Source organism: Drosophila guanche, unplaced genomic scaffold (genome assembly GCF_900245975.1).
Source record: "Drosophila guanche unplaced genomic scaffold, DGUA_6, whole genome shotgun sequence".
NCBI lineage: Eukaryota > Metazoa > Arthropoda > Insecta > Diptera > Drosophilidae > Drosophila > Drosophila guanche.
The window spans coordinates 7697459-7725227 of record NW_022995746.1 but is presented as its reverse complement, the minus strand read 5'-3'; the positions used below and the strand labels follow the sequence as shown (position 1 = coordinate 7725227).

The window sequence follows — 27769 nt, the reverse complement described above, 5'->3', positions numbered from 1 at the left end:
TATAATGGGAGTGGGAAAGTGTGCAAAATGGGAGTTTTGACTGGGGAAATAAATAAGTTTTGGGAGCTCGACGAATGGAAAATGAAGGAATTTTAGAGGATATTTTTCAATGAATTTCAATTTAAATTACCCTACTGGATCCTTTGTTTTCCTCTCAAATACCTACCATAATCACTTCCGAGAGCTTTGCAATAATTTTAACCTTTTATGCCACTTAACCCATTGAAACCACACAAAAAAAAGTCCATGCAACTTATTGTATATTTGACTGCTTATTGGTGTCATTCGTTAATGGGGCTTCCTTACATCCAACTGTGTTTAAAACTCATTCATTTAAACATAATTATTGCAAATAAATAAAAAAATGTTTCCGCTACATTTGATTCAATTGATTTTGATTTCATTTTGCTGCTGTTTTCCGGGAGACATTCATATTTGTAAAATTGTTTTACAAATATGTACAAAAAAGCTGCTAGCAAATGGATTGAAATCATTGCATTTATCATGAATTTTCAATTGCAAATGAGAGAGTCGCGGAGCTACAGACAATATCTCATTAGGGCTATCCTCCGCAACATTAATGATTTTGTAGGACAAATTGGGTTTATGGTAGCGCAACAAAGTGCATAATTAATTAGCTGGTCAGCGTGTGGAATCAGTTGAAAGTTTTGTGGCCAGGCCGCAAAATAGTTGGGTTTACCTGATGCCCCCCCGTATATCCTTTCATCCTGCTCCGGACACTGCTGGCTGTGCGGAATTCAAATCACAAAATCCATGGAATTGTCGAGGACCATGTAGGCAGAGCTATGCCGTCGCCAAATGGTGCTGGCTGCTGGAAAATTATAAATGCGAAAATGTTTTGCGCCAAATTAGAGACGGTTTTATACGCAAATATGCGCGTCTCTTTAGCAGTGCTATTTATGACTACATAAATTCATATATGTTGTGCATGTATATATGTTTATGGATAGTTTAGATGGATGGATACATAGAAATCGGATTTGCATACTTCTATAGCGGCAGCAGGAGCACTTAAACTGCATTTGTACATGCATATGTATATATATATATGTACGTAGACGCTGCAGCGTCGCTGCTTGAAGCTTTCTAGTTCCAGAATATTCTCACAAATGCCTCTGCCGCCAACGCACTAAGCTGCGCACTTTTCTTGCTTTGCTTTGCCCACGCCTCTGCTGGCGTTGAATCCATTGCATACAGTTAGTTGCAGTCGCTGCTTATGTCATTGTTGTTGTTGGGACTGAGCGCGTGTGCAAGAGAGAATACGAATAAGAAGCTTCGTCGTCAGCTTCATCGTCTGCGGGCGCATTGTTGTTGCTGTTGAAAGTGCAAGCACTGTTGCGGAGTGGGGGTTGCTTTTGCTTACACGATCGGGTGGACAACAACAATGCGCACGCGAAGGCAAATACAAAGCAAAATGAAAGTCGCATGTGTGGGCTCTCTCTCTCTCTCTCTCTTAGCAGCTACAGTGCAGTTCATACAAATAGTGATGATCTAAAGAAAGCTTTAAAGGCGACAAAGGGAGCACTATAGCTATATTGCGGGGGGGAAATGCTAATAACAAATTTCTAAATAAAAGATATAAACAGTGCGTTTCATGGCAATAAGACCAAACTCCAATGCAAACTAACTGTTATTAAATATATCAACCTTAAAGTCATGTAACGCACTGCCTCTGCTGGCGGCTTTCCATTTAGTTTAATATTTTTGTCTTTATTTTTATTTTTAGGCTTTTTCTCATTGCATAATTTATCAATTAATTGATTAGATTTTAATTTAGTTTTTTTCTTTGTGCAGCGAATTTTGCAATATGTTTCGCTGTAATCCTCTTCTGGCCATTGCCCCTTTTTAGCTATTCGAACTAAGTCTAGTTTTTAGTTAATTACACATTTTAATGCTTTAATTACACGGTTTAAATGTGGGACTTTATTCATTTATGATATTTTACATTTAACAGCCTTATTATTAGCATTTATTTAGCTTTCATTCTGCGTGTAGGTTGTAGGTGTCCTTTTTAATCCTTACTCTTCACACAATTTATGGTTTCTCTTTTCGTGCAGTGTTTTTCTTTTTCAGTAAGTTTTTCGTTAGGGTTTTGGTATTTTTTTTCGTTTGGCTTTAACTTTTCATGTTTTGTTTTGTTTTTGTTTTTTCTGTGGGAACTCTCTCTATAATCTATTTGATTTATGAACTTTCACTTACTTTAACTACATTTTCGGTGCTATTTTGAGTTGATTTCTTGTGTAAATTAATAATATTTCTGTTTGCAATATTCCATATGCTCGAAGGGGTATTATTAAGATATTAAGTATTTAGTTGGTATTATTTACAAGCCAATATTTCTTGGGTGTTTCATGCTGTATTTCTTTACATACTTTTCGTTGTTTTTTTTCTGGGTTTTTTATTTACTTCATTTGGGTTTTCTTTGGTGGAATTCTAGTGTGGTTTCAGGGCTTGGATATTACTGGTTGTAAGGACTTGGTCTGGACTGTTCTCTAGATATGTTCGATTGGGGCAGCTATAAGGTGTCTGTGGGCAGCTATGGGTTTGGTTTACATCACAGAATCTACTGAAAATCATCGGTAGCTTTTGCGTTGTTTCTATAGCTAAATATCTAGCTAAAAATCTAGCTAAATATCGAAGTTTATGCTTGTGTCCATAGCCTTAAGATGTGCTCAATGTTAAGTAGATTTTGTGGAACAATTTTCCTGCGTTATCGATGGAAATGGAACTTCAACTTGAACTATAACTCTTTAAAGACTGATGTAGACTAACGTTAGCGGTTTCACTTTCTGTTCCTGTCATTTGTTCTTGATATATTCTAAGCGTTGCCTTGATTGCCTCCAATCCTGTGAACCCCACAACGCTCCTAGTACAATTCCAGCCTCTCCTTCAGCCCTTAGAAAACCCTTCCACAACCCAAACAAATTTCACAACTATTTTCTTTTAGTATTTCTTTCTCTCATTGAGCAATTCTCGAGTATCCATCGAGTGTGTCCTAACGCCTAGACATTGGCAGTGGAGCCAAAACTACTCATGAATTTGGTATCGCTAGCAGCTAAGCTGTTGACACTAGCTAAGGATTTGTTGTTGTCACCTGAACCAGCGAGGAATTGGTGATGTGGCGGCTGCTGCTGCTGCTGCTGCTGCTGATGTTGGGACTGCTTGAAGGACTGATAGGCGTCCGAGCTAACAGCCGACCAAGTGCCATCCTTGGCTTTGACATACAAATGCTGCTTGCTGGGCTGTTTGCTGCCAAAATGATAGTCCCCAGCAGCGGCGATCGAGGCACTCGAGGCCCAATCGTTGAGCAGCTGATTGGTGGAGTTGCACAAACCCAAACCGGAAAAGTCACCCGCCTCGAGGTTCTCAGCATTCAACGGCGGGCCTCCAGTGAGGAAATCCATATTACCATTGGATGCCACAATGGGATGCCGCAGCCCCGAGGCCTTGCCCAGTATATTATTTTCGCTCTTGTACAGCGTCTTGGGCTGTCGTTGGCGCCGCAGTGTGCCAGCCCCGCCGCCGCTGGCCATTTGGGCTGCCAGCGTGGTATTGGCATAGGCGCCCAGGCCCTGCTTCAGGGCGTTGCTGGCCAACAGGAGTTGCTGCTGCTGATTGAAAGGATTCGTGCGCTCCGTCTCGCATTCCATTTGTTCCATCTTGTTCTCCGTAATGTTGATCTTTTTCAGTTTGGCCGGGGAGCCGCCCATTATGGCCGTGGAGGCTGTCGAAGTTGTCATCAGATTTGGTTGCTGCTTCCCATCGAGGCAGCCATAGTGGGCGCTGGGCGGTGCCGAGTACATTCCCGTCGATTGATAGTCATTATTGCTCTGATTGTTGTTGTTGTTCGACTGGGACTGGGACTGGGACTGGGCCTGGGCCTGGGCCTGGCCCTGTGGCTTGGCTGCATAGCGATTCTGATAGAGCTTGACATTGGCCACCACATTGGTGGTGGCATAGGCCCCACAGCTATCATACAGCGATGAGGATGCCGTCGAACCCATGCCACCATGGGTGGGACTTTTGAATGTTGAACATGCCACTTCCGCATAATCCGGCATATTCAATGGCGAGAGTCTGCAAAGGAGAGAGCGGGAACCTTGTTAAAATTGTATTCAATGCAGTCGCAGTCGTACCTATGGGTTTGTGTCTGCCAATTGCATATAAATCATTCGGGCAGGGAAATTGCTTTTGTTTTTGTTCATGCAACTCCCGGAAATTGTTGCCACTCTCCCTCCCCCTCCCCCTTTCTATCTCTCTCTCTGTCTCTCACTCGTTACTCATTACAAATTTTGCGTTGCAACAATACGAAAAATTTACCAGTTTTAACTTTGTAATTAGGGGGGCAGACCAGGGAACTGCCAGGACTTCCATTTGCAAAAATCAAAAACTTTTTGGCCCTGCCAGTGCAACTTTTTTTATTGCTTCAATTTTTTGGGTGCTGGCACACTAATTAGCTAATGAGATAATGCTTATCCATCGCAAATTTCGTTGCAGATTGCAGGGGAAAACAAGAGTTCGGTGAGTGTAAAAATTAAGCAGACAAAAGGAACAGAACCACAGGGGCTTGTAGCACTAGAAATAATCGAAATAAAATACAAAATTGCAATAATTATTGTTCGAATTTATTCCTATTTCATGGCCTCACATTAAGCCTAAGGGAAGTTCCATTTGCTGAGCTCCAAAGTCCACAAAAGTCTGTCATAATACACTTTACGCAATTTTTCAGCAATTAATTTTTGTGGTCTGTAGACAGTATGGAAAATGAAAAATGATCTGAAGTGCCGCCTTGCCCGAGGACTATCAATTTTTAATTGTTAATTTAGCGTTGAAGATTGCGTTGCTCAAAACAGACAACAACCCGCGAAAGAAATTAAATATTTTAATTGGAAATTTTGTAGGCAATGGCGCAACCTGCCTGCCACGTGTGTCCCGAAATTACGCAAAGGGATGGGGGTTTGTGTTTATGTAAACAAGCAAAAATAAAAGAAGATTCTGTTTATTGTAATTCTGCTTATGTTGGACTTTTTTACGACTTTACAACGTTGTTAAAAAAGTGAGCAACAGACAGACAGGCGGCGTGGGGCGGGGAGGCAGAAAGGAAAACTTTGAGTTCGAAGGAAACACAACGGAAAAATTGAAACGGAAATAATGAAAATCGCGTAACGGAAGTGGCAACAGCATTGGAGGAATGCCACGGAACGGTGCGGGAGGGGGGAGTGTGCAGGGTGGATAGGAAATGTTTCAAATTGCAAGTGAAGTGGAAGGAAGAGGGGGAAATGGGGGAAAAGGTGGCAACTGGGGGATATGGGCAGGCACAAAAATTAAAGCGGGAGGAGACACAGAGCCTGAAGTCGAAGCTGTGTATACCCTGGAGGAGAGCAGAGCAAAGCTTATGCCAGATGCAACTCAGAGTACGGCAGGTGGAGTATAGCCCCCAATAAAAAGAACGAAAATCTAAACAAATAAATGCGCGAAACTTTCATCGAGGGTGCCGAAAAATGCCAAGAGCAAGTGGCACAGCAAATGCTAGTCCAAGACAGGTGTGTGCGTGTGCCAGAGCAGGACAGCAACATGTCGCCAGCAGCTGCCATTCCGTTGCTTTCTTTTTTTATTGCGTCTTGTTTTGGATTTTCTTACGCATTTCTTTGCTTTTGTTTTATTTTCTTTGCATTTACTGTGCCATTTCTGGTTACGTTGCTGTTTTTCGTTTTTGTTCCTGTTTGTTTGTTTTATTTTTATTGTTGCTGCCGCAACGGTACATTAAGCTTTAAGACAACGTAAGAGGAGTAAGGAATGGAAAAGGAAAAGGAAAATACAAAAGCGAAATAACTTTAGGGGTCTGCTCTTTTTTTCTAAGTAAGAAGTTTGAAGGAAAAGTGTGGCACATGTATCCGGGCTTAGGCGGCTTCAATGTGGCGATTAAAGCGATTAGGATGGAGATTTTTAGGGAAAATTCTCGGATGAGTTGACAGAAATCGAGAGGGATTTATCAATGGAAATATATGAAATTAAAAGTTTTTAGAGTGTTGCGTAGAATTTGTAATGACTGTTTGAGCTGGCTGATAAGTTGATAAGTTTGTGTGAAATTTTAAAGTGGGAAACTGAGAGGATTACTTGGGGAATATTTGAGGGATTTTGTTTTGTTTTGTAAATGATTGAAATTGATTTTTAAGCTCTTTGTTTTGATATTACTTTGGCAGCTGTCGGATCAGAAAGAGCAGAAAACTACAACACAAAAAAATAAATAAAATTGCAAAAAAATCACACAAATATAAGAGAGATCAAAAACGCAAAGCAGCCCCGAGGAAATATTAATAAAATGCGTGGAAATATGCAAATGAAATGACGCTAACATTTCCGTGGGGGTAAGTTGCCATGGCCCAAAGTAAAACCCGTTCAAGTGTAACAATTTAATGGCAGAGGGAAGATGATGCCAGTCAGGGGCGGGTTTTTCGGGGGTACTCTGGTTGAGGTTTTCGGTTTTTATGGCAGGCAGCGGTTGCTGCAAATATTTTTTATTAGCCCGCTCGTAAATAGTGGCCCAAACCAATGGATCCTTGAATGGGAATCCCCCTTTCCACTCTGGCCCATGCGGCTTGCCAATTTTTATTGTAATTAAACAGTCAGCGAAGCGTAGACAGGATATTAAGGTAACTTCCTGTGGAGATAAACAACCCTTCCCCGAACAGAGCCCCACACTCACCTCTCGTAATCAGGCAGCAGCGTTGGCTGTTGCTGTTGTCCCTGTTGGGCGGTGGCCTGTGCGTATCCCGGAAGTTGCTCCTTTGTCGTACCACCTCCAGCGGCAGCGCCAGCAGCAGCGCCTCCCCCTGCTGCCTGTCGCCAAACACCGCCACTGGGATCGATCCAGAGGCCATTGGGGCCGTTGGTGGTTGATGTCGAATTTGAGCCGACGGCACCGACAGGTCCGCCTCCATTTAGCGGCAATGTTGGAAACTTTCGCACGGTTCCGATTGCGTGATTGCCTGAAATAAAAGAAAAACCCGGGTACATGTATGAGCAAAGACTAAATATCGGAATGGTTAGGGTTCTGTTTGTTTGTATGTGTGCACTGCCAATGATTACGGCTCGTTAAAACTAAAACGGCGAAGGGGAGTTGGTGGGGTCGCCTAGCTGTGTAACGTGCAAATAATAAAAGACGGAAATTACTTTTTATATTCAATTGGCAAAAGCTTTTGCAACGCCCATTAGGAAACGATATGGAATGAGCTGTAAAGGAAGGGAATCACAATCATACTGTGGGTATATTGGATTAGGCAGCAGACAAAAGATCAGCAGCAACGGAATCAAAATGAATTCTCCAGCAGAAATTGCCATGAGCCCCACTGTTTAGCTAAGCAGCTACGTGCGCACTTGCACTGTTGCATTGCTTTTGTATTTTTCGTCTCCGCTTTCAGCTAGTTTACCGTTCCATGTACGGAGACTCTTTCGCTCTATCTCTCTCTCACTCCCGCAACGATGCGTCGCGATATGGGACACCGTTTTTCCACCACCATTGCGGGCGGCTGGCTACCTGCCTGCACTTTTTGCTGCGCTCTGCTTTGGGCACAGCAATAAAACTTTAGCTCAGCGCTCTCCAAACTCTGCTGCTACTCCTCTAGGGTAACTTCTTGTCTTTACACATTTATCCCCACTCCCTTTTGTTTACTTTTGTTATGCCATTTGCTTAGAGTTCTGCAGTTAGACAATTGATGTGATTTTCACGTGAGCTTTTGTCGTTTTTATATGCTAGCCAAACCTCCCTCTAGCTAGGAGTCTTCTTCAACCTTTAACCACGCTCTGCTCTGCTCCAGTTATCGTTGCTTGTTTATCTTTTTATAGTCGCTTTAACCTTGGCGTTCGCTCTGTGGTCCCTCTGTGTGTGGCTTGCTGCCAAAGATTATTACCCTTGGGTTTCCGTTTTGGGGGAGTTTCTTGCCTCTTTTACAATGTTATGAAGTGCGTGTCTGCAGTTCTTGTGGCCTTACAAAATGGCAACCTAATTGAGACTGAACGAACGCACATAAATGCTCAAGTCATAAATCATAGATTACAGAGAGCAGGAACAAAATGTTTGCATGTAGCCGGACGAAACGATTGAAGATTGTCTTGGGTAAATAAGAGCTCAGTAACTCCCCCATTTAGCTGAATATCGGAAATTCTACAACACCAAACAACCCTCCAAAATTCGGACTAAATTAAAGTTGAATGTTAACATAAATTCCAACAATCACCAAAAGCCACCCAAAAGGCGACAAATGGCACCCAAAAATATAAATTTAAATTAAGGATAAACTGGGTACAGGCTATAAAGAGTGTTGGGTAAAGGAAATGTAATCGCACTCACCATGCAAGCTGCCCAGCGAGGTCTGCTTGATAAATTGATAGCGCTTGAATAGTACCAATGCGCCCAATAGAAACACAATTATGGCAATGATGGAGCCCAGCAGGACGATAAACCAGGTCTGTGTTAAAAAGTCATCGGCAATATCACGACTGATGGGGTATCTGCAATAGACAACACAATAAAGAACACAGAGAATGAGTATCACATCGCATCCTAGCTCCATCCCCCCAATTGCCGCTTTTGTACGTGGCCTGGCGGAGGCTTAGTTTAATGGTCACAAAAGTCGTTCGTGGGCCATTGTCGTTTGTGCCACGTTAATGGATTGATGCTGGAGCCAGTCAAATGAGCACCGACAACGCTCCTCCTCCGCCACTCACCTCGTATAGCCCGTGTCCAGCGACTGGGTGCGTGCATCGATGCGGAGCACTGCCGGATGGCTGAAGGGTCCAACGCCCACCCGCGTAGCAGCCGCCACGGCAATGTAGTAGGTGACTCCCGTGGTGAGGTTAGCCAGCAGCAGTGTGGGCGTTGCCGCATCTATGGTCATATTTTTGAATATCCGCGTCGTATTGTGCACATCCAGTCCTTTGACGACCACATTGTAGCTGGTGAGGATGCCTGTTGTGCGCGAGTGCCAGAGTGGAGTGGGAAAAGAGAGAGACAGAGCAATGAAATTAAATGTAAACAAAAGAAGAGACTCGACATGGTGGTTGCGACTTTCTGTCTCTCTGTGGACTCATGCAGCAAATGTTGTAGCTTTAATGTTGCAAGTCTGCTTTCTGGCATTCTGGATACTTAGCAGAAGGAAGTGGGATTTATTCTTGTATTTTTAATGGCACCAAAACAGGTGAACAGCGCCTCAGTCAAAGCTTAGCTACAGAGTAACAGCGATGTTAACAGTCTAGGCTAACCGACTGTTAATGCTCTGCGCTAACAGCCTGTGGCCGCTCCCCCTTACAGCGCACTGTTAGCGCTCACTGAGAGCGATCACTGTTAACGCTCTGAGCGTAAGCTTCGCGCTTGCTCTCACGATGCACACGATGCGTTACGATCCACGTGCGAAAGCTCTTCGTCTCTTTACATACGTACCATTGCGTGTTCGATTTGGTTGCGGTGGCAACCACTTCAAAAAGACCGAAGTGCGATTGAATTGAATGGCTTCCATGCCATATGGCGGCGCTTCGGGCACTGCAAACGAGAGAGACAACCAATGAGTGAGGGATAAGCAGAGGCAGAACCAGGAATGGGCAGAAGAGTATGACTGAATGAAGGATGAGAACAGGCAAGGCAGTGTCAATCTCCTCTTACCATCTTCCAGCGTGCGCACATGCCGCGAGTTCGATGGCTTTCCTACGATGCTCTTGTAAAATGGCACAAGAAAAAACTCATACGTAGAGGCTTTGGCCAGACCCGGCACCGTGCAGGAGCTCAGTCCCTGCCCCTTGTTCAGCAGCGTCATCATCTTGTACTCCGTGGAGTGCAGCTCCCTGGCGTACAAGTAGAAGCCTTCGATGTACTGGCCACTGTCTATGTCCCAGGAGAGTTGTGCCGTCGTGGAGTCACTCGCATTCACATCGAGCAGCTCCACAATGTCGTTGGCCTGCAGCAGCGTCTCCACGTCGCTGAGCAGCAGCTGGGACGTGGAGGAACCAATGTCACTGCCATCCCGCACGCCGATCAGCTTGCCGCCTGTGATGGGCTCCGAGATGGGCGATGGGGGGGAGAATCCCAGCGAGTTCTCTGCCCGCACAATGAACATGTAGGCGGCGCCCTGCGTGAGGCTCTCCACCGTGAAGATGGGCTCCGCCAGTCGTGCGGCAATCGGGATCCAAGTTTTGCTTTGGTTCGTGCAGTACATTTCCACGCTGTAGCCGAGAAACGAGGAGGCTCCCGCCTTGTCGCTCGTGGGCCACACAATCGTCAGGGCCGAGGCCGTCGCATTGAGCACCTTCGGCTGTCCGGGTGCCGTCGGGCATTTGTTCTGCTCGGGCGCTCGATAGAACTTGATGTTCGGATTGGTGGGCAGTTCGATGCGCAGGAAGCCGCTCCACGTGGACTTGCCCGCCCGGGAGCTGGCCACACACGTGTACAGACCCTGATCCTGCTGGCGATCCAAGTCGGAGATGATCAGATCCCCCGCTGTGGTGATGTTCAGCTTGCTGCTCGGCTGCACGGGTATGCCATCGCGATACCAGGATATCGTTGGATTCGGCAGACCAATTGCCTTGCACTGCAGCGTCGCCAGGGACTTGGTGGGCAGCGTTTGATTCACGGGCCCCGCGATGATGATCGGCGGCGGACGATCCTCCTGCGAGTCGAGACTCAGCAGCACCCGCGACGTTATGCTGGACACTTCGTTCATGGCGTTGCACAGTATGACCAGATCCTTGTCGGAACGCTGGAATCTCGTCAGCGTCAGTATGGAGTGTCCCTCCTCGGTGTTCAGGCTGTGAAAACGATCCAGCGGCGGTGCACCCGGAAATATCAGCGTGCTGTTGTTCTTGATGGTCCAGAAAATCGTTGGCTTTGGATTGCCCGTCGCTCGGCACTCGAAGGAGGTGTCCGCCTCCAGTTCCACCGATTTGCTGGCCGGTCGTTGTATAAATTTCGGGGGTGCTACGGTGCAGTACGGAGGGGGAAAGGTGGGAGATGGGGAAACTAATTAGCTAAAAGTGCTGCAACTAGCGGTGGTCTAAGCGGAGGGACTGGAACTAAAACTTACCGTAAACTGTCAGTGTGCCCATGGCAGTGATGGCGCCCACCACATTATCCGCCTCGCAACTGTACTCGCCCTCATCCGCAATGGTCACACGCTCCAGCTTCAAGCTGCGGTCTTCGAGGACACTCACGCGATCTGAGAATAGTAAAAATAATCAATTCAAATGCATTCTCTCACTGGCAATTCCTTTTCTTACCCAATGGCATATTGCCACCCGAGGCGGTGCGCAGCCACAGCACATCCGGCATGGGGTCACCGCCCACACGGCAGGGAAACGTCACGGAGGCACCTTCCAGAACGGTTTGATCGTGAGGTCCACGTATGATGTAGGGCTTGACTGCAAATGGGAATTAGGCGGAGGAAAACGCTTAGCGGCGACCCATAACGAAAGGTAAAACCTGAAAACCCAAACCCAAACCCAAAACCCAAAACCCAAGTCACATTTCACAAATTGAACATGACACATTGATTTGAGGTGCGCTCGTAAGTGGTGTGTGGAAAACTCGTGGTTGTGGGGTAACTTTTGCTAGCCCTTAACCCTGGAATGGGCGCAGCTGCTGCTTGTGTTGGAATTTTAAGAGTTTTCCTTGAGCGCTGCACTGCGATGTTAACAACATACGGTAACAGCCGCCTGTTAGCGCGCGCGCGGCTAACAGCATGCAGTAACAGCACACTGTTAGTGCTCACTGTTAGCGCGCTGAGCGTGGGCTTGCGCTCGCTCTCACGATCCGCGCGGCTCTCAACAGTGACAACAGTTTTAACCTCTGATTTATCTTATGTCTTATATTTTGCGTATTTGCATTTATGTGTCTCCCCATTGAACCCAAGGGCACCATCTACGGGCTAATCGCTTACCATGTACTTTGAGCGTTGCCAGCGACGACTCGCGCACCCCAACGGGATTCTTGGCTATGCACTGGTATTGACCCTCGTCAGTCTGTCGGGCATCCTGAATGGCCAAATTGCCGCCGTCAACGATGCGTACACGCTTCGAGCCCTCCAAATCCAATTTCTGTCCGCCCTTCTTCCAGGTGACGGCAGGCTCGGGAATGCCCCGCGGTGCCGCACACTCCAGCAGTGCCGTATCGCCCTGGGCGATGCGTGTATTCTGTGGCTCCAGGCGGAACTCATCGCGAAGCACTGGAAGTGAAGAGAGAGAGGGGAGGAGAGAGAACGTGAATATGGAGCGTCAGAGAGAAAGTGAAGCAGAAGAAGGATGACCAAATGATTATAACAGTGAGTGTCTCTCTGTGTGTGTTGGCCCTGGACCCTGTCCATTTGTTAGGGGTTATAAATTATCTTGGGTGGGTTTTTGCATGATAAATGCCCCATGTGTCCTGTCCAAAGTCCTGCCTTAACCTGCGGCTCCTGTGGGTGCTCATGTGTGTGTGTGTGTGTGTGTAGGGAGAGCGCGTGTTTGCGGCCTGCCAGCAAAGATAAATTGTTGGTAAATGGCACAAATGTGATTTTTATACGCCATTCACACACACACACACACACACACACACAAAGGGAGACAGGCAGTGGGACAAAGAGCGACAGAGAGAGAGGAAGCTGGTTAGCTGCTAAAGAATATCTTATAATTTGTTAAAAATAAGAGCCGTGGTGGAATTTTCAAGCTTAATTCGATTGGATATTGATTGCAGCGAAAAATGTAAAAAAAAAACATCAAAATCTTCTGTAATATTTCACCGTTAAACTGCAGCTTTTGGCATTTAATTATAAATCTTTCTTATAAAGGTTTGCCCAGCATAAATTTACTCAGCATTTATGCCTCGCCAGATTTTTCTGTTACTATTTCCCTTCGCTCCCTCTTTTGACCATACATCTGTCACAATCATGCATTTCAAAAGCTCTCTTTGCTCTGCCTTTGTGCATACTAAATCAGAGTATTATCATCATTTTGCTTTAGCTGCAGCTGCAGCTGCAGTCGCTGTCGCTGTCGCCATCGCAGTCGGCGTCGCAGTTGCAGTCGCAGTTTTGGAGCGCGCGACACAAAGAGAGCGCGAAAAAGTCGTAACTCACGTCGCAGCTTTGCAGCTCTTCGCTCTTCAGCTCTTCGGCTCTTCGCTTCTCCGCTCTTAGCTCTTCTGCTCTTATCTTCCTGATGACAAAGCGGTCTGTCGCTCGCTCTACGCAACTTCTGTGAATGTGGTCAGAAAAGGTAAACCTGTAATTTTCACACACACCTGAACATACCGCTCTTCCAGGCTATTATTTGTCCTGTGTGCATTTCATTGCGGGTGGATTGCTGCTCGTGTAATAAATCAAGCAACTTTCAAGCACTTGAAAAGCAGCGCCAAGTAAAATTTCTACTCTATGTTTTCCACCCACAGAAGCAACCTTTTGTGCAGCTCCAAAAAAAATAAATATATCTGCATGGATATTCCCAACGTATAAATCCATGGCGAAAGCAGCTTTTACGTAAATTAAATTTCGCTTTTCGTTTCGTTACTTTTTTTTTTGTTGCTTCCTTTTTTTTTTAATCTACAAAGTGAATAAGCGAATTCTTTCTTTTTTCTGCCATCTTTTTACTGCGCTTTGGCTTTAGTTTAGCTTTTTTTGCTGCTGCTTTCTTGGGTTATGCAAAAATGTGCTAAAATCATGACTTTTATTAAAATTTAAACTTGAAGCGCAATAAATCAATGGCGAGAAAATGGCCCTCAAGGAGGAAGGCAACTTTTAAGAGCAAACTGTATCGAAGCGGCACACAGCAGGAAGCAGCAGAAAGCAGCAGGAAAACACGCCAGCCATCAATAAATTAATCAAAGTCATAATCAGTGTCAGGTTCACTGCCAATGGGCGAAAGTTTCTGCTGCTGCCACGTAGGCCTTTCGTGCCTGGCTTGTGATTTTTTTTTTTTCGTCTGTTTTGTCCTGTCCTGTGGAAGGCCATGGCAGCGGCTGAAGGTGCTCAGTGCTTGGGCATCATCTAGCGATAATGATTGTCTATATGTATCACAGAGTTACGAGCAAAATGGCAACTACTGGAACGGCCGAGACGTGATAAATACTCGGCCGCTGGGCTAATTGCGGGATAAAGTTATGCTGCGCTAATCATTGATTGAGGAAGTGATTGCCAATAAATCTGGTTAAAATCAGCAAGATAATACGTATTTATTTATGCTAAAAACAAGCAAAAAACTCCACCATTAAGTCTCCCCAGAATTATTTTCCCTGAGCAGCTCACACCCCGAAAGCACAGAAAAAAATGCCGTAAATAATTCTCCCCTCAATTTTCGCTAATGCTAGGGACTCAAACACACAGCGAAAACCCAGCGCTAATTCCTATACTTTAAACAGCAGAAAACCCATCCAGGCGATAGATAAATTTACCTCTTCCCTCACTCGAATATCAGTTCAAAGGTTGTGACTGTGGCTGTCCTGTGTGCGTGTGTGCTGACAGAACGCTGACAACATCAAAAATACATACGGCAACGAGGGGGAATACGAGGCATAAATATCGTACAACGAATGTGCAACTTATGTTTACTATTGACAAACTCACGACGAGCCACACAGGAACAAAAAATGACAGGGAAAAAAGTGTGCAACGCCTACGAGAGTGCCCCAAGCCCACAGGCACTTGGAGGTCCTTCCACCTTTCAGATTCGTGTTCTTGGATCCACTCCCTCTTCGATGGCTGCTTCAGCTCCCAGTCTCCCTTTTTGCTGTTAGCTCTTTTATTGCCTAACCCAATCAATGTGAACGCCTGCTGCCATTGCCTCGGTCTCAGTCGCTGTCCTCTGCGAGTAGATCCTGCATGTCCTACTTGCCAGCCCCAGAACCAGCCCCAGCCCCAGCCCAACCCAACCACAAGCCGCAATAACGACGTTTTAACCAAGCAAACAAATTTGACGTGCTTTTCGTGATTTACATGCAAATATTGAAAAATATTCCCCAAGGATATATACCGCAAAAAGCAAACCAGCAGAGAGATAGAGAGTAAAAAAATAGAAACGAGAAGGAAACACACATCCAACATGAAGGAAAAATAAACTCCACAGACCAAATATCGATTTTTATGTGGGGGGAGGAGCAGGGAGCACGGACATGACAGGCGGGCGGACAGAACGGACAGAACGGACAGAGGGACAGGCGGACGGGGGAGAGAGGAATGAAAAGGCAGAGGCAAATAAAAGAAATATTAGCCAACAAAAGACAAAGTGGCGGTCTCTGTCGACTGATATGGAAGGGCTCCCTGGGCGTGGGCTTCAGTACCTACTTTCCATGGTGCCTAAAAGCAATGCTATCAGCGCGGTATCTCCCTGCTTAACCCCATGGCTCTCTCCCTGAGCATGTGGAAAAGTAACCAAAAACCAGAAAGTTTCGCCTTAGGTTCGCTCAAGCGACAAATGATCTTTGTAGAGGGAGCCAGCCACTAAGTTGCAAGTGGGAAAGAGGAGACCCTAATTTGATCCCTAAATTTCATTGTTCTAAATAAATTGTGCAACTAATTCGAGCAGCCCAAGACCAGCTTTGAAATTGTAGAAAAAAATCCAAGATTGAGCTTATTTCTGTTGTTCGAGAATATTTGCAAGAAGGGAATATTCCAGCAGTGCCGAGAATGACATGGGTATTTTGCGGTATTTTGCGGTATTTTATAGTATTTTCTGGTATTTTCTAGTAATCTCTTGCAGAGCGTTTGCTAGTATTTTAACGGTATTTTCTGGTATTTTGTTAGTATTTTCTAGTATTTTTCTTGCTCGAATTTCTAACCCATGGTTCTTATACTATGGCATTGTCAGGACACAGTTTTGGGTATTTTTAGTATTTTCTGGTATTTTATTCTATATTATTTTATTCCCCATCAGAGCGTTTTCTAGTATTTTTCCAATATGATTCCTGCATCATTTCTGTAGTCCCAGAAGAACCCTCAACAGTCACACTCAGACCCCATTAAAATTCCGTCCCGACCTGTCCCAACTCACAAACTGCCAACCACGGTATGTGCCATGCTAGATATGGCCCCAATAAATCCCGCACACATCAAGCTTCAGCTCGAGTAAAAAGGTTTCAAAAGTCAAAAATAGAAAAGCAAAAACGAGAAAAAAGCGAACCAAAAAAAAAAGAAAAGTCTGAAACGAAAACGGGTTAATGGAGGCTGGAATACGCTCTATTGGAGAGCCAAAAGGACTGGCAGGGAGCGGGAGGAACGGCTGAAACTCTGACAAGACAAGTGGGTGCGTTCGAGCGTAAAACTTGTAAACGCAGCAGGCAGATCCACAGAGCTAGTTAGTTGGGTGGGCGGGGTTTGAGGGCCAAAAAGCAAAAAGCAAAGGCAAAAAAAAGGCTATCCTCTGCAGCAGAAGTAGCAGGAAGGAGGAGAGGCCCCACGACAAGGGGCAAAAATCAACATCAATTTAGAATATTAAAAACGCACACCACACGCTCCCTGTAGGAACGGAGAAGGAGTGAGTCGAAGGAGACTCCGGATGCATGGGAAAGGGGCAAGTTGTTGACTTACCCGCCACTTGCAATGTGGCATTCCGGCTTCGTGCCACGCCCAATTCATTCTTTGCCTCACACCAATAGACGCCGGCATCTGTTTCGCGACGCGAATTGACAACCTGCAACGAAAAAAAGATGAAGAAAGAGGCATAAGGAATGGCTTCAAGGGGAGGCAAGTGGCAATGTGAGTAATTATAATCGAAAAGCGCAAGAGAGGTATGCCGCATTTTTCAGGCTGTTTGAAAGATTTCATGGGAGATAATGTAAGCATTTCTGCGGTAGCTTCGTACATTTATTCAGTTTTATTTATGGAATTCCTTTCATTTTCTTTGACTCACTTTCTGTATGCCCCAAAAAGTGTAACTTCCCATTCGCCTTTCCCTAGCTCACAAATCCCCCCCATTCATATTTGTAATTTCACAAATGGCAAACACAGCGAAATCTCTTAGAGAACTTTCGCCCTAAGACGTTGATTTGCTGGCAAGGGAAGTGCTCCTCCTTGGCTCTGCCTTTTTCCTCTGGCCCTAAAACAGTCAGCAATCTGTTGTATGTGGCGCGTCTGCCTGCCTGCTCCCTGCTGCTGCCTTCAAATCATAAAACGTCTCTTGAGCAACTTTATAGTTACAACATGTCCCTTCTGTCTAGCTCTCTGGCTCCTGCCCCGCACATGGCTCCTTTTGGCTGTGTGTTGTCTTCAGTGTTTGTTTATTTGCTTTTTTTTCTGGAGCACAAAAGAATTCCCCAACATGCGCTTAAAATTAAATGTCAAACTAAGTGTATCCGTGTGTGTGTGTGTGTAGCATATTTATCTGTTCCTTGCAGGAGCACAGCACACTGGCAGGCAACAAAGTTCGCACAATTTACACACAACTTCTGCCTCGATGCTGCTGCTCCTGCTCCTCCTTCGGCTGAAATTAAGTGTTGCGCTAAGTGAAGATGACAAAAGGGTTCTCCAGCTGTATTATTCTTTCATTTAATCTTCACTTCCTCAGCTGTATGCACACACGCACAGATATCCTTGCAGATGAGAGCCGCGGGGGCGCTTTATAAAACAAATAAGATGTCGAGGCCTGAAGGCGCAGGTCTTCATATGTGAAAGAGGAAACTTCAGACACAAAACAGCGCTCAAAGGCAACAGGATTAAGCGGCACAAAGTAATAGTGGCGTGTAGATGTAGTTGTATATGTAGATGTAGAGATACATATACATTTGTGAGACTTCATCCTTTTATCTTGCTGATTAATCAACTGTTTTGTGCGGCAAGCTGCCAGTCTCCTTACTGCAAATTTAAACTCAAGTTTTCTGTTTTCTTTGCTTTAATTTAAATTTAATTTTAAACTCGCCCCCTGCCCGGTGCCTTGACCACTTCTCAAAATCCAAACTAAACCTCAACTCGACAACTCGACTGACCCATTTTCCATTCATTCATTCCATTCCCAGCTGCATCTTCCCCGCTTTAGCTGCAGCTCCCACCGCTGTCATAATATTAAGCATACGCAATGTGGTCCCTGAACTGTGGCAGTGGCACTGGCACTGGCAGAGGTAAACCCTGAGCCTAAGCTCATTAGCTAGGCACGGAGCGGAATTGCTATTAAAAATTGAAATGAATTACGAAGCAGAGCAGCCGTGGGCAAGCCCCGACTATCCCTTTTTGGGGTTGGGGGAATATCAAATAAAATTAAAACAAAAATTCACTCGTTGGCAATGGCAACGCGTTGAGCAGCAAAATGAATTGAAGTACAGTGCGTGAAGGAAGTTTAAGGCCACGAAAATTCGTACCTTCATTTTTATATTTTTCTTTGATTTTTCTTACGATTTTTGCTCCATTTTAAATGTCTTAAAATGTGTTCATGCTCTGCCGAAACGCACTGTACTGCCATAAATACATTTATATATACTTTGTCTGATTGTCTGTCCCTAAAGCAAGTACCAGACTAAGTCCTCTCTGTGCCCTGCCCTGCCCTGCCCTGCCCCTCCTTTTCGCTGCTGAAAATTTAATTTCGTTTTTTCGCGAGACTTCCCAGGCGAAAGCAAAGAAAATGCGCCAAAGGGAGCGACTGTGGGACGGAAAACATGTCCAAAAGTCACATCAATTTATTTATATCTTTAATGACTTGAGCCGCTGGAAAATCGCTGCGAATTGGTTGAGCTCAGGGCAAAGAGAGGATTTCCCCCACCCGTAGAGAGTATTCCAAATGTTTGCCGTGTGCTACGTGCAATTTTTGTGCTACCCAAAACTCCGAAAGGAGCATCCAGCGTCCATAAAATATATTGGCCGTATCTGTGTGCAGTTCTTTCCCCCACAAGTCCCTTTCCAACTCCACCACCCTCTCCCACTTCCGCCCTCTCTCCGTGTGTCGCTTCCGTTTTAATTTAAAATACCCATAAATTTTCCAACATTTCATTTGGGAGCCATTTTCCGTTTTCATGTTGTAACATTTCGTAATTGTCTTGTGCGTGTGCCAGAGCGGGACGGCCACAACTATCGCGCTCTCTCTCGCTCTCTCACTTCTGAGTGTTTTATAATTTGGTTTAAATTTTAAAGCTCGTGTAAAATGTGAGGTGTAAATGGTATTAGTTGAGCCTGAAAACGAGTCTGCAAAGCGGCGGGGCAGGGCAGACACTTTTGCTTTCAGTGCCAAAAAAAAAGGTGCAACAGGAGAGGTTTAGTGGCAAAGGTTTAAAGAATTTACTTAAAGGTGTTTTGCTGACTGAAATAATTTGCGAGCTGCTGTTGCATTTAATTCCTTGTCATAACATCTCCTTCTTGGGTTCATTCTTTTCATCCATCATCGCTGCCTTCCTTCCCTCTTTATTTTTTTTGCTTCCACCCACTTTCCTGTTAATCTGCTCATTAAAAAATCTTTACTTGCTGCCTGCTCCTGCTGGCTGGCCCCTTATCCGTCCACTAATCCAATCGTCCTGTAGGGACATGTCTGCCTCACACATTCATTAAACGCAGCTCAAGAGGCGCGTCCCAGCCACCCGACACCTCAAGTTAATAAACAGCCCTTAGCCCTTAGCCCTGTAGCCCAAAGGCTTTGACTGCAAAGGCAAGACTCAAGTAAAAATTGTCGCCTGGGCCATAAAACATAACTCATACGCAGCGTTGGCCCCATCCCAGGATGCCACTCAACTCTGCTTAAGCCGCCACATTTCATGTTTATTCATTTATGTTGCAGGATTTTTATTTCTTGCTTCTTTATAGAGCCGCGAATGTGTCGAGCGTTTTGTAAACTCATTAAAATGTGCTCATTGTGCTCATACAGTGCGGTGCATAAAGTTATGGCCGCTGCGGGAGGCCTTTTGGAGTCTATAGCGATTTTTAATTAAGACGAGCTCTCGAGAGTCAGGGCTTTGATTTATATTCGCTGTGCCAGTCGATTGGCTTTTTAAAGTTTTCTCTTTCTGGGGAGTAGTTTGGGGGTCTGGGACTGCCATTTGTTGCTGAACTAATGCCAAATGTGGCAGACATTTAAATAAACGTTAAGAAGGTTGACGCAGAGTGGCAGCCAGTCTGGGCAAACAGAGAGCGAGCGAGCTTCTGGGCTAACTTTAGTCAAGGACGCGGGCAAAATGGATGATGATTATTCTGCCATTTCCCCCAGAGCTGAGCAACAGGAGACATGTGTGAGGGGAGCTGAATGCCCTCCAGCTGGCATCTCTGTCACTTTTGGAGTATCCACCGCCAGCTGATGTGCGGAAGGCAAACCCAAGTGCTGCTGCTCGCTCGCGCAGGCTTCGTCTTACTTTCTAGCCATCGCTCTCTGGCTTACTCCCTCTCTCTTTCCCACTCCCTCCTCCTCACACCTTTCGCCGCTTCTGCCTGTCTGTCGTGCAGTTACGTAAATTATTGTCTGCTCTTCCTATTGCTCTGCGCTGCTCAGCTCCCGCTCCTCTGCTCCCCTGTCTTCTTCTGCTCTTCCTCATGTCACTTCAGCTTGGCGCTCCTCTTTTTTGTTGTGTCCAAAGCTCCACACATGGCAGCCATGTACATGTTTTGTATTTTATTGCATATTCCCCATTTGGCTTGTACATTCTGCTCACTCCCTCTGCCAGCCCCTTCGGCACTTAAAGACCCAAAACGAGAAAAAGTTTTCTTTTCTCTGCCAACATTTGTATTAAAGCGGCAGACTTTTCCCCTATTTTCGCGGCATATTAAAGTGGGATTTACTTCGGCAAAATAGTGTTTTGTCCGGGTTGCCATAGTAATAATGTCTGCTTGAAGTGGGTTGCGGAGTGGTCTCTGGAGTGGTGTGGAGTGGATACTTATAAGTAAGATGAATTGTCTGCCAGACTTACAGAGAGAGAGAGAGAGCTGCCGGTATTAGAATTTAAATTGTGCCGCGAGGGAGCAATGAAATGATGTGTAAGAGCTCCGTTTATGTTCAAAGTTTATGCATGTGCTTAGGTCAAGAATTTAGAAGGAGTTCATGCCAAGAAGTGGCATGAAAATATGCATATTTTATTTAAACCCAAACAGGCACCCAATAGTCAAAGAAATATTCGCTCCACACACACATCCCAGCCCCTTCAGACACCATTCAAGCCGAACCCCAAGCCAAAGTCGCTCCACACACACGGAGAGGCTGGATAGTGAAACGGGACGCGGGATTAATTCATTTAAAAGTCGTTAGGAGCGAGCCATAAAAAAATAGATGGAAACATTTGACGGAAACGGGGAGAGACCGGAGACGGCAAAAGCCCGCGGCAGCAGGAGCAGCAGCAGCGGCAGCTGAAATCCTTTTCTGCGCTTAAGTGATAAACAAATACACTGCTATTCGGCAAACACTAAACACACACAAATATAGAGAGGAAAATCAGCGAAGGGGATCGAACTTTTAGATGCCCTGCAAAGAAACAGCAGGGAAGCTTCACGGTAGAGGCAAATGAAACTCTCGTTTGTTAGGCAAACTTCATGCAAAAATCAATGTACTCTTCCCCCAGCGCACATCCAGATGCGAATGCATAAGCGCGCAGACAGACAGACACCAAACCGGCAAAGCCAGCAGATCGAGTGTGAAAAGTGGCAAGCTCTGAGTCGCACCCGCTCCCACTCCTCTTCCACTACCCAACGGTACAGCTTCTACGCCAAGCCGACACAGAGTGCCATGCTCTGGTGTGCCAAATCCCACCCCCACCATTTACCCAATTGAGACTGCGATTCCGACTGCATCATCAGCATAATCAACGCGGCTCTCCCTCCCCACCCGTTCCGTTAGCTTTTTGCGTCGTAAATTTACAGAGTGCTCTGCTGGTCATGGCAGGGGCGTCGCCGAAAGTCGTAAGGTGCGTAACAAAACTAACTCATTAAATAGGAAATTCTGTGGAATATTTACTTTAGATCAGAAATCAGCGCAGATCAGAAATTAATTTAGGAAGTCGGGAAAAAAAAGCTTGGGGCCCGTCCGGGATATGAACCCGGGACCTCTCACACCCAAAGCGAGCGTCATTCTTCTAGACCAACGGGCCGCTTCAAAGCTAAGCAGCCGTCCGATAAGATAAGCGTGGCTCCTGTAGGGATCAGGATACAACCTCATTAATTAATTAATTTCCATAACGAAAATTCCTTATTGATAAAGGCGCATAAACGGCTTAAATAGAAAGCTAAACCCTTCTGCCGTCGTATACTTTCGTTACGCACCTTACAAAATGTGTCTTAGACCAAAGCCACACTCTCTCTTTCAGTCTATCCCTCTCGCTCACAGCTCATCAGCGGCAGCGGCAGCGCTGACTTTTGCTGAAGCTGCTGCTGTCGCTGCTCAACCTCCGTTATGTCTTTATTTGTCTGTCTGTCTGACATTTGCTCTTTGCGCTCTCTTACTCTCACTCTCCTTCTGCCGCTCCTTTGCTTTTTTTCGCTTAATGTATGTTTACCTTTCGTTAATGAAGTTGTTGCCCACCGCCGCCGCGCTGCTGCCGCCGACAGCCACATCCAGTGAACAGTTATTTTTGCAAAAATATTTTTGCAGTTCACCAAATAATATGTTGGACTGAGGGAAAAAAGACTGAAACAGACACCAGAAGGGAATCGAAAGAGGAGTAGACGAGCGATGGTGAGCGGAAGATATCGAGCAAAAAGGAGTGGCAGCCGTAGGGAGAATTAAAAATAAAAGCAATTAGTTTGTTCATCACTCAACAGATGGCAGGTTTTTTTTTAAAACCTTTCGCTTGGCTCTCACTCTTCTCGGTCCTGTCTGTTACTATCATTCGCGCTGCTGCCAGCTCTTTCATTATGAATGAAAGAAAGCATGGAGCTGAAATAATAATTATGCATGCAAATAAGAGAAAAAGAGCAGTGAGAGTGCAAGGAAGAGAAAAAGTATCGGAAGAGCATGGCAGCAGGTTGGAGAACGAAGATTGTGGAAGAACTTGGAACACAACTTATTATAAAGACAGATGAAAAATATATGTATTTAATCTTTCGATTCCTTTGATTATACATTTTAAATTCTTATTATTTTTCGTTTATGGTTCATCGCCTCCCAGCCTCTATAGGGCACTCCCCACGTCGACTTCCATCTCGTAACTTTCTCTCTCTTTTAAATAATTTGTAATTTTTATGCCTCCTCCACACACATTCTTTTGCCATTTGCTTACCTTGAGGAAAAACAATCCACCAGCTGGCAGGGTGATGCGATGAGAGCCCGGCAGTATCTTCAGTGGGACTCCGTCCTTATACCACTGAATGGTGGGCGTGGGGCTGCCCTCGGCTTTGCAATTAAGCGTCGCTGGCTCGTGTCGTGGCACTGTCGTATCTATGGGATGCTCCACTATTCGTGGCGGATGTGAACCTGCCAAAGAGTGAGAGAGGGAAAGAAATGTTGAATATAAAAATTGCAAAAGGATTCAACGGGGGTTGGGTTGGTGTTGGCTCTGGTGGCTGGGGGTGATGCGGGGCTTTCCGTTTTCCGCTGCGTCAGTCGACATCATCATCGTCAGCGGTTTGTGTGGAGCAAAAGCAAATGGGTAAAAGAAGAGTAAGACGAGAAACGCTCGTTGGCCAAATGAAAACAATGTTAATGCGCATTGCCGTTGACGTTGCAAATGAAGTTGCAGTTTGCATTTGCGACAGCAGCAGCAGCAGCAGATGGCGGGGCGGGGAGGAGCAGTGGTGTGTCCTGACTTGCTCAAAGGATTCAGTTTGGAATTAATTTGTTTAGATTTGCATATGCGGCAAAGGACCCCAGCTAGCTGGTAGCTTAGCAGTTAAGTATTTTTCTTCCTCTACTTTTTGTTTTGTTTTGCATAATGCAAACGTTGAGGGAAATTAGTTGGGTGGAAAAGGGGAGGGTGGAGTGGATTGGCGATAGCAAAAAGGCTGTACACCTTGACAGGGTTCATGGGTTAGATAAGCCCAGGGATTAGCATACTCGTTTTTTACAGAACATTATTAAGCAAATGTTGTAGCCTAGTCCCAAGTTGACAGCTTTTGTGGTTGCCGCTGTTCTCTGGAGCATTTGCAATGGTCCTTCAGTCCTCTGCATATTGCTTCTATTCGAATGAACAGCATTGTATTTGCTTTGACTGTCAATTCCGTTAGTTCTTTGGCAGTGATCGCTGCTCAGTGAAGCAGGTTGCTGCACAAAATAATGTTGTCTGGCAGTGGCAGTGCAAGTGGAGTGCAATGCAGGAGAGCCGTTTACTGGTTAGATGTTGGAGAAAATGAATGAGGACGCCTCGCACTTGTATGTGTCTGAAGAGAGCTTTTCGCACCGACGCGTCCATCGTTGACGCTGGCTTCTCTGCTCTGCCCACTGTTAACAGAGTCTTTCTCTCTCGCACTGTTACTTGCTCTGTTAACTCCACAGTCTCTGTTAGGCTCTCTGTGGAAGCGTGTGATCGCTGTCCACACAATTCTTTTAATACTTAAACTCCTCTGTTTCTTGCAGTACTTTCATGTGCATAAATTGAAAGCCATTTGCTTCAAACTCCAATTGTTTATTCTCACATTTCTGCCGCCTCAAGCACCGAGAAATCCCATTTAACGTGAGTTTCCTTCAATGGTTATCACCCACAACTATTGCCACCCAAATCAATTCCACCGCCCCGAAACCAATCTGCGGGGAAGTGTGCGCTATACCGCAATCTTTATTTGCTAACCGCAAAACTCTCGAGTGTTTGCCAGCCAGCCAGCAAATCTGTCAATGGCAAAAGACATAAATTTCAATTTTCATGCCATATCTAAACAATTTGCTGTCAGCTACAGTCACGCCCCCGCCCACACGGACGTACGCACACTGAGTGCGAAAAGTAAATGGCAGAAGATGCAACAACTTTATGCAGCAGGAATTCTATAAATAAATTGCAGTGAGCGGTCGAGAGGGATTAAATATGTGAAAACTGTTTACTGGGTATCTTAATGTCGCGACACGTTTGCCGCTTTGCTCTCTCTGTGACTGTGTGCCGGCAGGCCATTCCGCCTGAAAATTGATATGTCAGAAAATGTTGGAATATTGAAACGTTATTTAATAAAAGCCACCGCCGAGCACATTTGTTGCCGCTGCCAGTTTGTTGTTGATTGCAACAAGACAACAACAACATCAAATGGCAAACAGCTCGAGGCAAAAGTTGCATGTCATCCCGCAATAACAACAACAACAATCAACGATGTTGCAAGCTGGAAATCGAATTCCGAAATTTCGGAGAAAACCATTCTACAGGGGGGTGTGGGACCAGCAGACGTGTTGCATGTCCAGGAGAACTACTGAGGGGTGCGCTGGGGACAACCAGCAAGACGGCATGTCAATGTTATTTCAACAACGAACATGAAAATAAAACATTCAAGTGTATGGGTGTGGGCGGGGAGTTATGACAGCAGTCGAAAAATCAACATGCAATGCAAGTAAGAAAAAGTAAATAAAAGGGAATGGGAATGGGAATGGGAATGTCTTTTGAAGAGAAAAAGGTGCTGCCTGAGGTGACGAAGAGATGCTCTTTGTGGGGAGAAGCTTTGCTCAAAACTGCGTCCAATGATGAGTTTTGCTGCCAAGAAGAGAGTCTCAAAGCTGCGGAATCTTTTGAAATGAATTCAAAGGAATAAGTTTCGCCCTTAAAGCCATCTCCCACTCATCTCTAAGCAAATACCACCACAAAGTGAATCAACCTTGCGCCCTGCAGAGCACCAACAAAAAAAAAAAAAAAACATTCAATGTGTCGTCTCGCCGCTGCACAATTCGAGGGTTAAATGTCGCATGTTGCGGGGTTGTGGGCACCCTTCGGGTTGTCCAGGGCAAAACTTGCTCAACCATGGACATAATTTTCGTTTTTTTTGGGGTCCTTGTTTGTGCATATCTTTGCTGACCAGGCACAAGGAGCGGAGACCACGACAGCACCAAAAGTTGGGCTGGTGCGGTTCTGGGCCCTGCGGTGATGCTCAACACCTAAAAAAAAGGGCTTTTCCGGGCCTTTGTTTTGATTACGCTTCATTTTCCAGTTTGTTTGAACAGCACACAAAAAAACAAAAGCCAGGGAAAACCTTGGCGACTTGCAGCTGAATAATTCAATTAGTGGACGCTGAAAATTTAGCCAACTGCAACGATTTCCCCGTACATGGCTGTGTGCTGGCCCAGAGGCCTACTAATTTAGTTTTAATTGCATGCCAGGGAAAAGCCACACACACGGGAGGAGTGGATCGCATATCGTATGTACGGGATAGAAAGGAAAACATAGAGGACGAAGAATGTAACGACATGGAAAATGGTTGAAATTTGCATAAAAGCAGCAAAGGCATTTGCCCAACGCTTATGCAAAATGCATCAAATAGTGGATGGGAGGTGCAGGAGTTGGTGGAGCAACCCGAAAGCAACTAAAATCCAACAGCCAGGCATCTGGAGTGGCAAGACCAAGGCGATGGTGAAGGCGAAGGCGAAGACGTAGACCCAAGGACCAACGACCAAGACTTTGTCTAAATGCCTGAAGAAATTGCTGAGAAAACGTTTCGCCAAACTGGGTTTCACTTAACAAGCAAAATATTTGCTGCAATTTCCTTAAACATTTTCTTTTCCTTTTACTGGAAGCAGCAGCAAGTGGGGGGAGCAGCGAAGAGAGAGAGAGAGAGAGAGAGAGAGAGAGTGCAGGCAGTCATGTGTATGTATATAATAACACACATTTGCATGGCTACCTCGGAAAAATACCCTAACGATGCATACAGCCATTCAACCATGTGGCCCGTGCACGGTACAAAGCTTGCGCTCGCAATGGCAGCGATCGTTACAGTCTCTCTTGCTGTTACTTGCGCTGTTACTGGCTCTGTTAACAGTGCAGACTCTGTTGTCTCACTTGGACATGTTAACTTCCCACCAAATACGACATGCAGCAGGTAGCAATGCTTTGGGTCGGGCAGCGCAGTCGGCTAGAGCGCAGCGTGGAAGCTTCGTGTGCACAGAGATCCGACGCAGCGGCAGAGAAACAGCTTCGTGGCTTTGTGGCCCATTCACAATTGATCGGCTGCGCGCAGCGGCAGAGAAGCAAGAAACGTTTTTGCGTGGCTGCATGCCGAGCTCTGTTAAAGAGTATTCACAGTTCTCTCTCTCTCGCTCTAAGTAAAACTTTCCTTCTCAATGCTATTGTTGTAGGTGCTGCCAGCAGTTGTAGCTGTTGTTGTTATTGTGTGCGGGGTGGGGCACTGCATAGTTTGTTGCCGTCGCAGCCGTCGCTCGGGGGGTCAAAAATAAAACAATGGCTCTCTCATGCAGCCTTCGTTATTTGCTTCCAACGGGCTCCTTCAACGCCTTTGGAAGTTGCTTATGTGTTGCATACTTCAAGGAGCCAGCGGCCTTAGCTGCTTTCGCATCATCAATCAAAGGCAGAGCCCATAAGGAGAAAGCTCTCTCTCTCTCTCCCACTCTCTCTTTCTGTCGGCTTCCTGATACACCCATTGTTGTTTTAATTATAGCCCCGGCTCAGGACCTGCTAATTGTTTTAGTAGCATACTTTTCGACACACAACTTTTCTTGTTGATTCCTTCGTCTTCAGTCTAAGGCACTATGTTAGTCGGGCTTCCCTCCTACTCCTGCTGCTCTGCTCTGCTCTGCAGGACCTTAAGTAGAGCGCGTCCAATGCAATAATTAAATTTTTGCTATAATTTACGTGAAAAAGCAAAGCAACAACAGCTGCTCGCAAAAGTGTCTACAGGCGGGGCGTAATAATGGATGGAAATGGCTGCCAGGACAGGCACAAAAATGGAATTTAAGACCTCCACTTCAACCTCTGCATCATCATCATTGT

General features: G+C 45.5%; 1 protein-coding gene and 1 non-coding gene across 5 annotated transcripts in view; both read right to left on the bottom strand.

Annotated features, from left to right (window-relative positions):
- Window positions 1-551: 551 nt before the first annotated feature.
- LOC117582097 (roundabout homolog 2) overlaps window positions 552-27769 on the bottom strand; it is a 42098-nt gene continuing 14880 nt past the window's right edge. Inside the window, exons 2-13 of one of the 4 annotated variants that reach the window (XM_034269662.1) lie at window positions 23141-23334; window positions 16557-16659; window positions 11946-12230; window positions 11287-11427; window positions 11094-11225; window positions 9680-10987; window positions 9461-9559; window positions 8749-8989; window positions 8372-8532; window positions 6728-7010; window positions 3116-4098; window positions 552-829 (exon numbers count right to left, since the gene is read on the bottom strand). In XM_034269662.1, coding sequence (XP_034125553.1) covers window positions 759-829; window positions 3116-4098; window positions 6728-7010; window positions 8372-8532; window positions 8749-8989; window positions 9461-9559; window positions 9680-10987; window positions 11094-11225; window positions 11287-11427; window positions 11946-12230; window positions 16557-16659; window positions 23141-23334 — 4001 coding nt within the window. In that variant the 3' untranslated portion in view covers window positions 552-758. Of the gene's footprint in view, window positions 830-1861; window positions 4099-6727; window positions 7011-8371; window positions 8533-8748; window positions 8990-9460; window positions 9560-9679; window positions 10988-11093; window positions 11226-11286; window positions 11428-11945; window positions 12231-16556; window positions 16660-23140; window positions 23335-27769 lie in introns of those variants that run through there. The other 3 variants (XM_034269660.1, XM_034269659.1, XM_034269661.1) reach the window with 3 other exon arrangements.
- Window positions 21941-22012, bottom strand: Trnap-ugg. Its single transcript has one exon. It is a non-coding gene; the product is annotated as a tRNA-Pro (tRNA).